The sequence below is a fragment of the Oreochromis aureus genome, linkage group 11 (assembly GCF_013358895.1).
Source record: "Oreochromis aureus strain Israel breed Guangdong linkage group 11, ZZ_aureus, whole genome shotgun sequence".
NCBI classification, from domain to species: Eukaryota; Metazoa; Chordata; class Actinopteri; order Cichliformes; family Cichlidae; genus Oreochromis; species Oreochromis aureus.
In genome coordinates this window covers 18,680,399-18,693,868 of record NC_052952.1, presented here as the reverse complement: position 1 = coordinate 18,693,868, position 13,470 = coordinate 18,680,399, and the positions used below count along the sequence as shown (strand labels likewise).

Genomic DNA, 13,470 nt, shown 5'->3' with positions numbered 1-13,470 from the left:
CATGATTAACAGCGTAGCGCACACCCAATCCCATTTTTAGATCTGCTCCCGCCTCTAATAAAGGGTGCATATGGCACGAATGCCACTACGGCACTTTCGCGCAGCGCTGAGCCAGATGTTCGGCCCCACTAAAAGGAAACAAAGTGATGGACTGCCTTCATTAGAGACATTCAGTGTGCTCTAAATATGGAGACCTGTGAGGAGTAGAAAGAGGCGCTGCTGTGCTTCCCCTCTCTCTTCTGGGTCCCAACCCCACCCCACCCCCTTTCCAGTGTATGCACATTCCGCAGCCTCATGCCTGTGTGCTCCAGACCGCAGTTAAGCAGTCCCTTCTGGAGTGTGTGACGGCATGTAACGCTGCTCTAGGCCATGCACGATGCCTGCTCCCACTTAGGTCTGTAGGCAAAGAGATCATTAACAGATCCGAGTTCAGGGCAGAAGGGGAGCAGGAATGAGAGATGGTGTCTCAGTGAGAAACAGAAAACTGCTCTTCCAGAAGATTTGAGATTATTTTGGTTTCGCCCTCAAATTATTAAATACCTCTTAAATGATTTCCCCTCAGGGTTTTGGATAGGAAACGTCCTCATACACTAAATCCCTTGAAGAGAGGCAGTTTATTCCATGTCCAAACTTTGTTACTCTAACCCATCAGATGAGTTTTATACTTTGACTAAAGATGATAGACGTAGGTTTATGGGACTGTGGTTCTTTAGCAATAAATGTCTTATTTCCGTAAACCTAAAAAAAAAAAAAGGACTTTTCATTTGGTGCAAATACAACTGTTCACTGTTGCCTTTCACTAGACGGTCATAAAACACTGTATCATTATTACATAAACAATGCCAGAAGTGTTTGGGCCCTTTGGGAAGATGACAAAAAGATGAAAATTAAACTATACTGTGTGAAACTAATGAGGCCTGTTGAATCTCTTGTCAGCTGTGCTCTTTTATCATCACTTTTACATATTTCATCTGTTCTTTATTTCTGTGCTTCATGTTTAAGGCCCTTTTAAAATTTATTAACATTTGTTCTGATTGTAACTTTAAATTGTAATTCTGCTTGTTTTTCTTTTTTTGTTTTTAACGAGTTTCTAAATAATCACTTAGCCTCAAGAAACTAAATAAAAGGTGCAAGTTCCCCTGGCTGATTATAGCAGATCTGCAGCATAAAGACTGATGTTTTATCATCTGTATAATGCTACACTTGATTTGTAATTCCACAAAAAGCAAAAAAAAAAAGAAGTTAAATACCAAAGTTAGACTCGCTTGCCAATTCATTAGTTACAGGTGGTGAGTACTGGGTTAGAACTCATTTTGCCTTCAGAGCTGCCTTAATTCTTCACGGCACAGCTTCAACAAGCTGCTGGAAACATTTCTCAGATTTGCTTAGTAGGTACCAAGGGTCTCAGGGTGCACCATTATGAATGTCACAGCAGAAATCAAAGGCTCTTTAGACCAGGCAACATTTTTCCAATCTTCTTTTGTCCAGTTTGGGGGAGCCTCAGTTTCCTGTTCTTAGCTGACTGGAGAGGTCTTCTGCAGCTGTAGCAAGGTTCAGCATGTTGTGCATTCAGAGATGCTGTTCTGCATACCTTGGTTGTAATGAGTGGTTATCTGAGTTACTGTTGCCTTCCTGTCAGCTGAAAGCAGTCTGGCCATTCTCCTCTGACCTCTGACACCAAACGAGGCATTTTCGCCCAGAAAACTGTCGCTCACTGGATATTTTCTCCTTTTAAACCAGTCTCTGTAAACTCTGTGATTAAAATCCCAGCAAATCAGCACTTTCTGAAATTGGCTGATTAGATACAGTTATACCTAACAAAGTGGCTGTAAGTGTATTTGTTAAATGACAACTAGGCCACCACAGATATCTCATAGGTTTTATTTACTTTCTGACTTGAAGTGGTGTTAAAATAAATACAAAAACAAGGTGGCAAGCTGAACACAAGGATTAATGTTGAGAACTTTTTCTACATTTTAAAATGGAAAATTCCAACTGCGTCTTCACAGTTTACAAATTTCCACTTTAATCCAGGACTTTACCAACCGTTTACCGTTTAAAGCGTTTACAATTAAATGGTGACTCTCAGAAAGCACTAAGAAAGTTGTTAAGTGTTTAGCACAATGCTTCCTTTCTCGTGTTCTCTGGTTAGATCTGACGCTTCTTGATATTTCCTCAGTGTAAATGACCACAGCTACTTTGTGGCTGCAGCAGGAAAAAAAAAAAAGATTAAAAAAACCCAACAGTATAGGCAATAATAACTTTTAACAATCTAGTGAGCAGTTTCTATCTACATACAAGATAAAAGTGTTCTTATAAAAAATATAAACTACGAGCAATAATGGGGACAATTACAGAGATTTGACCTTGACGTTCTCCTGAAGAAATCAGACCACATGCCCAGTAAACCCTCCCCATCTGCACGCAAATGATCCCCATTAGGAAAAGCCACATCATACTGGTCAGGCAGAAAACATGTCCTTTTGGCCAAAATCAGCTGTACCATAGTGGTTGCTTCAGTTGTGAGTCATAACAAAAAGGCTAGCCATGCTAAAAACATGATGTAACCTGTGTGCATTTGTACAACAGCATGTGGTGGGATACATATATATATGTGAATATATATTTGGAGGTTTTTTTACATGGGGATGGATCTAATTTATGGTGTCTCTGAATAATAAAACTCATGCAACATGTAAACATGTTATTTCACTTCCTGCCACTAACTAAATATTTACAAGAAGTAGTAGTGTGCGCGTATAAACAACACTGTAAATGCTCTTATTGTTGTGTGAGAGGAGATCTTTCCACGTCATCCCAGATGATCAGGTTGTTCTCTCACTGGTAGCATCAGTTGCAGTGATGAGATATACAACAGTTTATACTGTTAGCGTCCTGCTTATGTGTTGATAGGACACATTAACAGGAGAATCAGTCATGCAGTTAGAGCAATGTACAATCAAGTGGTGACATAAACTGGAGTAAAGGTTTAGAAGGTAAAAAAAAAAACGATTAAAAAACCCATCAGTGGCAGAGGTGGTGATATCAGAGTACCTCTCATCATGTCAGAGTTTTTCACCCGAGTCTCTGAATTTCACACGTAGGGTCGAGAAGTTGTCAGACCACAGAAACCCCCTGCACGGGACAGTTAAGAGCTGTTACTATGTCGGGCCTCTCGATGCGGGCCAGTGCAGAGCACAGCAGTCCCAGAGTGGAGCCTTCTTTCTGGGCCCAGTTAGAGAGGAGTGTGTGGGCTGGGGCCTCTCCGCGCCCGAACAGATCCAGCTGTTCAGGCTCATAACCCAGCGCCGCGCCAAGGTGCCTCCAGCCTCGGCCGCTTCCTTCTTGCAGGAGGCGCTCCACCTCTTCCTGTCTTTGTGGAGGTAGGTTCGTGTAAAGACGGCTGTCCTGCTTGTCTCTCATGTTACCTGTGAAAACAAAATCCAACCAAAGTTACCACATCTGTCCGAAAAGCAGTAGCAGTGCTTACAGTATATTATCAAAAGCTATAAAAATACCGCAAACATGGGCGCTGCAATAATTGTGTCCTTTTAGAAATACCAAGTTAATTACTGCAAAATTAGGAAGTTTACAGCTGTTGTGGAAAACACTGAAAACTTAAAGGTGATACAGAGATTTCATCCAAACAAAGAGACTTTGTTTAGTTTTAGTGTTAGTTTCTGAAAGCCACAATGCAATACATGGTTTGTCTGCAAGACATCAGTCTGCAGACAAGCTTATATAAAATGGAGCTATGGTTATAATATAACTTTTTGAACTTGCTTTCATATATATTCGATCCTAATCAAATATCACTTTTCTTAAATCAACCCCTGCACAATACAGTTGCATTTTATTATAATAAAATAGTAATAATGGATGAACTTGAAAATGAAATTCCTCCTGTGGAAGTTTCGAAGCTAACCAATAAACACGGCAAAGCTGATGGAGTTGTTTCAAAAACAGAAGAGGTTAGACCAAACACACATGTGATTTAAAAAGGATTTTCAAGGCACGTCAACTTCCAAGAGACACGGCAGGGCAGCATCATGCATAACTTTCAAAACTCATCGGTAAAGCAGCAAACTTCCCTGGGCATGGAAGAAAGGTTTCGCCAAGAAGAATCAGATGTTTAAAAACAACAGCTGAGATAATAACATATGACTGATGTCTTGGATTTTCTGAGGCACCACGTCATTTAGAAGAATAACACAATGCACTGAGTGGATAAACTGTAATCGCTTGACTTTCCAGCAAGAAATCATTCCTCAGCGTATTTCCAAGTTAGGACTGGTTCCTGAAATGTCCTCACTTGTCCTTCTCATTTAGAGGCACTGAAAATACTTTTCAGGCTTTTAAAGAAAGCAGCGTGAGCTGAAAGAGTTTGGTCATGAGGAATGAACTAAAATTCCAAAAGCGTGGGAGAAACAACAATAAACATTACCCTTTGGCCTTCTTCTCATCATTAAAGTCAAGCATTGTTATTGTTACTTAAAAACTTTAAAACTGTCAACCTGGTTGCATAAATATGTACACCCTTAATCTAATACTTCAGTGACTTCTTATTTTAAAACACCATCTAGTCTTTTTAGGTAGAACTCTATCAGCATGACATGTCTTCACCCTTCCTCGCGTTGTCTCCTGTGCACAGCTGTCTTCATGTCTGCCCACAGATTTTCTGGTGTGTTTATAGATGTTGGGCACTTCCAAAAATGTAATCTTCCCCTGGTGAAGTAATTCTTTTGCTGATCTGGATGTATGCTACGGGTCATTGTTGTGATGAGAGATGAAATTCCAGCTGAAGCATGATGCTGCTGCTGCCATGCTTCAGCGTAGCTATTGCGCTCTTTTGGTGATGTGCATAACACCTTTTGGAATTATGTCAAAAAAAGTCCAGTCTTTTCATTTTCCTACATGCTTTTAGGAAGACCGGATGTATTTTGTTGCGGAAAACTAGCCGGGCTTGGGTGTTTTCCTCTGCAGGAAAAGGCTTCTGTGTTGCCACCCTGCCACATAGCACAGACATATGAAGAATATGAAGATTGTTGTCACATGCAGTACACAACCAGATCTTGCCAGAAATTCCTGCAGCTCCTTTAATGTCTCTACAGGCCTCTTGGCAGCCTCCTTGACCAGTTGTTGTCTTGTTATCTCTTCATCAGGGGTGTCCAGTTCTTGATAAAGTCACTGTTGTGCCATATTATTTCCACTGGTTGATGACTGTCTCCATTGTGCTCAATGATATATTTAATGCCTTGGGAATTCTGTTGTACACTACTCCTGACTGATACCTTTCAGCGATTTGACAATTTGTAAACTCTCTGTGGCCCTTTTGCTGTGACCAGGTTGGTTTAACAAAATCGGTTGATTTTGGTTAATCTTCAGTTACATGAGGGTGTGCACACTTATGCAAACACATTACACATTAAGCAGTCTGCTTCTCATTTGAATTGCAGAGGTTATATGTCACATTAAAGATGGAAAAAGCTCTGAAATTATTTATGCTGACATCCCAAAAACCTGTGATGGTTGGAAAGGTTGTTTTTTTTGTATCCACAGCTCTCGGAGAGCTGCTAGATGTTTTAGCAACATTTTTAAAAAGCTCAAATCCTTTGAAATCATTTCAATTTAGTTTCATAGCGTCTGTGGCTCTCATACCTTTGCTGGGCTGGTTGTCCTGTAGGCTGTAAGAATCCAGAAAAACACCACTGTCGCTCTGAAGCTTCTCTCCTTCTGGAGATGTTCCCAACTCGGCTGCACGGGCCTTAGAGAGCGCCTTCTTCTGTTTACATGATCTCCAGCTGTGAAGACCACAGTAAAAACAATGATAGTTAATTACCCATTGGGTCCTATTTTTCATCACTGGGGGAATACGTACACATTCTTATGCACATTTAAAAATTAGGACCCTTCTTCAGCGAAAACTTACCATTTATAAGCCACATAAATAAGCAAGCCCAGCACCACAGCAGCCAGAACAGACACGTATACAAGAATGTTGCTGTTGCTGCTCTCTTCCTGTGTGGTTAAATCGGTCGTTCCAGGAGCAGGACTGGTCTTCCCGTCCTCCGTTACCACCTCTACGCTGGGCCACCGAGGAGCATCGGTTTGACCAGGGCGAGAAAGAATGTGCAGCTTCTTCTCTGTGAAGATTAGGAGATGGACATGCGCCACAGTGAGGAGCATTGCATGTGCACATTTTGCACGTCAGAACACATTTGCACACCATAAATTAGGACCAGATGTAATGATAGCCTCAGCTATCCCACTCCCCTGAGGTTTTCAGACCTTTCATTGCCCCTGTTTCCAGCCTGATTCTCCCTCCTGCCGTCTGCCTATTTTGGGATCAAACAGTATATCGTACTGTGCTGACCTACGAGGGGTCAAAGAGTCATGACTTATGGACCCACGGTGTGTACAGATGACCTAACTCCTGGAGAGCCGGTGTAGCCATTTGGGAGCAAGCAGACTTGCTGTCAGGGTCAGCAGCCTCGCTTGGCCTTCAGGTTTTTGAGGCAGTTAACCTAAAGACCTGTCAAGCTCATATCAATTGGACTACAGCACTTAAGTGGGCTCTTTTTCACAACTCATGTTTCCCAACTCAGAGTGTTACAAAGTGGAGCGTAGATGCAGATGTTGACCACATGTCCTCATTTTTTCAGAGACTCTTCCGCTGCTTGTCTCCCCCTTCCCTTCAGCGCTCTCTTTCATCTTTTTTATGCACTATTGCCTGCATCAGATCTTTACAGGATAAAGCTGTCACTATTCTGTATTTTCCTATTATCAGCAAAGCCAGTTATAAAATCAAGACCCCAATCGATCCACTGGATAATTTATTTTTAATATAATTTATTTTAATAACTAGCTGATAAAGGCCTCCCCCATTATTATTCATGATTCTTGGTTTATTCCTGTTAAAATGGAGTTTTTCTTTCCCTCTGTCATTTTATGCATTTTATTTACTCAGTCTAAATCTTTGATAAAGCTCACCCATGCAGACTGTGTCAGACTGGGGCAGGCAGGACCGGATCTCCACCTCATTTTCAGAGCACTGAGTGCAAGGATGACAGGGATCTGTGGAACGAGCCGCCTCCGAGAAGGTTCCAGGGCCGCAGGTGGCGCACACAGTGTCTCCCATAGGGCCACATTGCCGTACAACCCCCTCACCACGAGTGCATTTGGAGCAAGGTGCGCACAAGCTGTACGAGCTCAAAAAGAAGTAGTCGTTGTCACATTCACACTGTGTGTTTTGAGTGGCAGAGCATGGAGAGAAAGTGGGAATACTGTGTGGACACTTAGCACATGGAAGGCAAGAGCCAAGGTCTTCAGATGAGGAAAACGTGCCTGTGGGAAAGATTACAAACTCGGCGTCAAACTGGGTGAAGAAAATGGTGAGGCACTTGAAACACGCTGAATCAGAGTAGTAACATTAGATCATAAGTGCTTACCCTCTGGGCACGGTGCACATGTGGTGTCCTCTTTCCCACATTCTACCTTCACTTCAAACCCAGGAGGGCACAGACTGCAACACTCCCCTGATTCAGTGAACTTACCGCTGGCACAGGCATTTCCAAGAGTAACCTACAGCAAAAGTGACACAGTAAGAAAAATAAAATACCACTAGGTATTATTTTAAGGCAACAAATCATATGTTTGGGCCATTTTCTGATATAAAGTTATAGGACTGCACGATTAAAGAAGCAGCAAAGAAGATAAACTGTAAATGCCCCCCCCCCACACACCCCAAACCCGCCTTGTTTTTATCTTTCGATCTGCCTTGGTTTTCACCCATAAGTGCTCTTAATCCTTATCTGCAAGTGGGTAATGGAGGTCCCAGCTTGAGTTATGACATGACGAATAGATCAGACATTCCTAACAGCTTGTGGAGGGAGGGAGGGAGGGAGGGAGGGAGGGAGGGTGCCTGACAGGAGTTGCTGGATTTAATCACATGGCTTTAGGTCATTGAAAAGAATGAAACATAAAGGGGTGAAGTAAAACAACCAGAAAAGGAGGGTGAAAGAAGTAAAAGAAAAAATCTGAGTTTCTGCCTCTCCACTCATTCTAAATTCTGTGTGAATGAGCGCTCTCTGTGTGAATTAACTGTACTGGTTGTGGTGGTGACTGGGAATAAAGGAGATGGCCCCAGGCAAGAGTGTCAGTTAACCAAGGCTGCTCAGCATGAGTGTCCGTTTGGGTAAGAGGAGCGCTTTGAAGTCACCAAGCCCCGCAGGTGTGTCTATGAAGGTCAGTATATCACTAACACCCCCTTCTCCAGGCTCTATGCAACGGCATCTTAAACATGCACACATATTTAAGGGAGATTGACCTACTCCGCCTGGGGCCTGACAAGAGCAAACAGATGTCTAACAACTAACCTCCTGCAAAGGAAAAAAGTAACAGCTAAACAACCTCAATGATGTCTCTCTTGTTTCTGAAGTCTGCCAAGACACTCAGGAGACATGTGTGAACCTGTAGCCTCCAACAAAAGCCCCCCAGATAAAAACCACACACTCACACACGCACGGACACACACACACACACTGGTGTGACTCCAGTCGCGAAACCCAAAATGTTCCATGCTGATAATACAGGGGAATCAGCTTTGAAACTGTGCTCGACTCGTTCCAAAAACAACAGCCGGTTTGACCGCACAGCTTACAGAGGAGCCTGATGATATCTGAACACCAGCCACACTACCCAGAACAGAGGCATTTAGGAGATTGGGGTGGTAGGATCCAGCAGGGAGGAATCAGGATATCTGAGTTGGCGTCATAACCACAATAACTTGTAGCACAGAGGTATCCTGGTAACCCTGGGTTGCCCTCTCCATGTGACTGATGAAGTGCTTAATAACCTTTTGGCCTCTTAATCTATCCTTTGGTAAATATTTAGTGACAGTGGCTCTGTTTTGTTTTTTGGCATTTTTTTTGGGGGGGGGGGGTTGACCTCGAGCTTGAATTTGTAGCATTTTATAACGCCTGGTGTGGGTCTGGGTTGGTGTAACTCGTTAAACTTGGCTGGAGGGCCAACTGTACAGAGAGCAGGCGCCGGCAAATGCTTGGCGCTTAACCCATTGGTGTCCAGTATACAATGAAAGGTTTTATTCATGCCACACTGGAAACCAGCAGGAACTGACATCTACTCCTTACAGGAATAACTATCTATTCAATGTAAATTAAATAGTGCTCCTTAAGGGTAAAATTGAACTTTAATTGGTAGGTAATGTTAGGTATGCGTCGATATATCAACCAAATATCATATTTGCCGATATTGGCCCTGTTAAATGATATCGACACACCGAGACCGATATCAGTGGCCAGTGTTTATGTGTTGTGCTGCATCGATTTTGCACTGATAAAATGACACAACGAGAGAAATAAACAGGAAACTCATCATTGTCCTGTAAAAGTATAATTTACTCCTCTTAGTACTGCAATACCTGATCCTAAATCATAAACGCACTTTGTAATGTGATTACAGTGTCTACAGTATTTTCAGATCATTTCAGTTTCAAACACACAATTTTTTTTTGTCTGCTTGCTTTGTCTTAAACATTTAAGTCTGGAAAGTAGACATAATAACAGAAAAAAAAAAACATCTTCTAAATTATTTGTTGCTTGTAAACTCAGAAGGCAAAAACTGTTATTTTTAGTTTCGTGCCACATAAATTGACACGCTTTGCTTTCTAAACATGTATATAACTTGATTCCATTTAATTATTGGCTCTTGTTGATCATCTTGCTACAGCTTGTGTGGCTACAACGTCATACCTTGTCATTATGTTCACTTTTCAAGCAAAGTTTAATTTCCCTTAGAGTCCTCTGGGTCTTACCTGTTGTACTGGGGGGTTATAAAGTCTGAGGGGAACCAAGCTGCAGTTGCTTTTTCCATCAAGGTAAGAAGCTGCAATCTAAAGGGATTCCCCAGTGAGAACAGACGGACCACCGAGGAGCACAGCTTTCAATGGGGCTCTCAACTCCACGGCTGCTGGAGTCACTCAGTCATCGGGGATCTCACACACAAACACACATGCGCACAATTCATTTCAGCCGCCTTTCTGCCTGAAACATTTTCTGAAGTGAGCTCGCTTTTAAAGCCTGCGGATGTGAGTTTCCACTGTTAATCTAATCTGTGTGAAAATAAACATGAAAAGATTGCTCTTCGCCTGTGAAGATGCTGAGCCATGATATTTCACAATCCGTCTGTGGCAACAACAGTGAGAGGTCTTTCAGCAGAGACAGCCCAGCCTGAGAGGGGAAACTTGTCTGAGCAGCACATCTGTGCCGATTCCTGCTATTGGTGCAGTATGCAGGCAGCATGAGGGACAAATTAAAGGACACAGGGTTCCACCACAACCGTGATCCTAAATCAAATGAGACAGCGCGCGCAGATACACCAACTATTCATCTAACTGTTTTCAACTCTCACCAAAGTAAATGAGGTAATTAAAAGTACTAAATGATCCTGAAGTCTGCCTACTCTGTGGAAATTCAAATTAGGGTGGGAACACACTAAACTACCCCCCTTGCATGCACACACACACACACACACACACAAACACCACAAACTGGGAGAAAATGATGATAATTGCCTTGCTCCGGATATCCAGACCCCAGCAGTAGTAATAGACTAGGCCACATTTTCACCAGGAACTGCAACTAGTAACAAATGTATCAACGCGTACAGTAAACTAAATGGAAAATCAGTCGTAGAAAGAGTTAAGGTAGTACAAAAACACCCAACTTCCACACTGAATCATCTAGTGACTAATGAAACAATTATTTTTGGAAACAAAAGATTCCTTTTGTTTTTTCCCAAATGAAAAACATCTTAAATTCCACAAATTAATCCTACTGATATTATAATTACAAAGAGATACCTATCTTTTTTAGAACTAAAGCCTTATCTAACCACTTTGATCTAACAAAAGTGCTCTGACTCTTAAAAAGCATGTCTAGACAGGACTACAAGCCCCATGGGCTTTTTGAGGTAGATGAGTGTCAAATTATTGTCTGCAACTGTGAGGTAGAGGCTTTCTTTGCACCCTGATCCTGGCTTAATGGCATGCTATCAAACACCACCGAAACTATAATCTGTTTTTAAATCATACACCATTTATTTTAATGTGGCTGCTTAATCTTGATAAATGGTGTGCTCCTGGGTTTTGTTCCTGTTTTATGTGTTTGGTTCATTGTAGTCGGTACACAGTGTGATGGGCTTAAAATGCGAAGTTTCGTGGGAAAACGATGCGGTTGCCATTGAAAAATAACACAAGAAGAGGAAGAAATTGTGCCAAGGAGGTCTTCAGTAGGCTTCGTCTTAGCATGTGCATCTGAGAAATATGATAACCACGGAAAAAGAAGACTTTCGATTCCACTTTTGTCAAGAGAGCCTTTCAAAGACGCACTAATTTTACTCTATTATCACCTCTGACGCTTATATTCACCAACATGTGCCGTGTGACAGCCCTGATGAAGTACGGTTCTGTGTTGTGAAACAGATTTCCTTTGGGAGCAATGGTGCAAAACTGGGCTGGATTAAGTTTACTCAAGTTTAAACAGACCCCTGATGTAAAGCCACGAGTGTGGAATAAGTAAGAAACACCTTATAAAACACGTCAACGTGAAAATCTGACTTTAGCTCATGTGGTGGTAAAGCGGTAATAAACTGTTTCTTACTTTTAACAGCAGAAATGCGCATACGACAAACGGTTTCATGTCTTCAGCTCCAAAATCCTCTTTGGCTTCGACACACAGGGGCGTCTCAAAATCGTCCACAGAACAGTGTTTTCACTCTGCAGCCTCCAACAATGGCATGAAAAATGCCAAAACCTCAAGTTCCCTGAGTCTACTCAAATACACCAACTTGTCCTAAAACGTGCTGGTTCCACAGAAAGGAGAATTCGGTCATAGTCCAGTAACCAGATGAGGGGTTTTTACGCGTGAGGAAGCAGTTTTAAAATGTGTATAATCCTTCAGTCTTCTCCACGTAGCGCTGCAGCCCGATGCGTCTGTGTCAGTGCATTCCTCGATGTTACCTTAAAACAAAGTTTCTTCTGTCTCAGCTCACAGGATGCACCAAGTGCCACACTCCTGCAGCTTTGCAACAGATGAATCAGGAGGGGGGAAGCTGCTGCGAGTTCTCAGGAGCCTTTTCTCCTCCCATCTACTCGGCTTTCAGTGCGGCTTCGTGATTGGCTGCATCCCTGAGCTCGGTAACAAGTACAGACGACACAGGAAGGGAGAAAAGTAAAGGTAACCGTCATTGTTATCGACTGTGTGTCAGTGTTATGTATCTAATGTTACATGTATAAATGCTCTACAGGCTCAGTGCACTAGCTTAAAATAAACAGCCCCAAAGTTTCCAGTATTAAACACAATAATGGGACATTAATACATAAACAGTCATGTTAATAAATGGGATAAAGGTGTTAGTTTATAAGTAGATTACATAATAATAATGACACTAGACTGTTCAGATTGTTTGTACTGATATTTTTAATTTTTTTCCAATTAGACCAAATAAATATTGTAATTATTGCGGATTTCTTGCCTCTCCTGCATTTATCTCTCAGCCCCTTTTGCCAGTTAGCCAACAAAATAAGACTTTACATGCAGATATAGGATAACCTTATGAAATATGTTGCGTTTTTGGATACGTTCGGGGTTTTTTTTCTTCTAAAGCTGAGTAATCCTAGTGAAAAAATGCGTAAAAGCAGGACTTTACCGTTCACGTTTCACTGCGTTAGGCTGGTGTGCATTCCCACAAGAGTGAATTGATCCTGCAGAAATCGTTCTTGAACCATGACATTGTTTTACAGCCCTACAGGGATGCTCGCAAAGAGCTGTGATCAGTTGTTATCAGAAACAAAAGAGGGCATGCGAATCAAACAAGCGCCCTTAAAAAGAAGTACATGTTTGATCTCAAGTAATTCAAAAGATTAGAAAACCAATCCAGGCTAAATTACACACCTTGTAAATTCTAGAGAGCGCATCGCAGGGGGCCCGGAGACTTCAGAGGCAAACAAATGGAAAGATCTCTCAGACACAATACTACTTGCACTTCAAAGCCTGCCGAGGGATAAGAGGAGACTGAGGATGTTCCTCCTCTGATAACATGCCAAAAAATATTTGAGGCAAGCAGGGATCTACTTTGCGTTCATTCATAACAACTGACAAAGTCTCCGCACTGCAAAAACCTCAATCTGCCTGAGGAATTCTTTTTCAGTTTTAAGTCTATATTTTAAACATGTCTTTTCTTTTTATTCACCCTATTAAATCTACTTTCGGCTGCATGTTTGAGTTGGCAGGGTAAAAAAAAACAAAAAAAACAATACGCCGGATGCCCTGCCTGACGCAAACCTCGGGATCTGCGTCTCCTTCCAGGACTGAACCAGGGAACTTTGGTTTGTTAGGTGAATGTGTAAACCACCACAACACAGAGCTAGTATTGCCCTGCAAAATCAAGTAG

At 42.0% G+C, this 13,470-nt stretch overlaps 1 protein-coding gene across 1 annotated transcript; it reads right to left on the bottom strand.

Moving 5' to 3' along the window:
- Nucleotides 1–1,861: 1,861 nt before the first annotated feature.
- nradd (neurotrophin receptor associated death domain) lies at nucleotides 1,862–12,113 on the bottom strand. The gene is made up of 6 exons (XM_031746287.2): nucleotides 11,679–12,113; nucleotides 7,449–7,581; nucleotides 6,991–7,344; nucleotides 5,930–6,143; nucleotides 5,659–5,801; nucleotides 1,862–3,428 (listed from the first exon to the last, which is right to left on the bottom strand). The coding sequence occupies exons 1-6, from the start codon at nucleotides 11,715–11,717 to the stop codon at nucleotides 3,118–3,120; spliced, it is 1,194 nt and encodes a 397-aa protein (XP_031602147.1). The 5' UTR covers nucleotides 11,718–12,113; the 3' UTR covers nucleotides 1,862–3,117.
- Nucleotides 12,114–13,470: the final 1,357 nt, after the last annotated feature.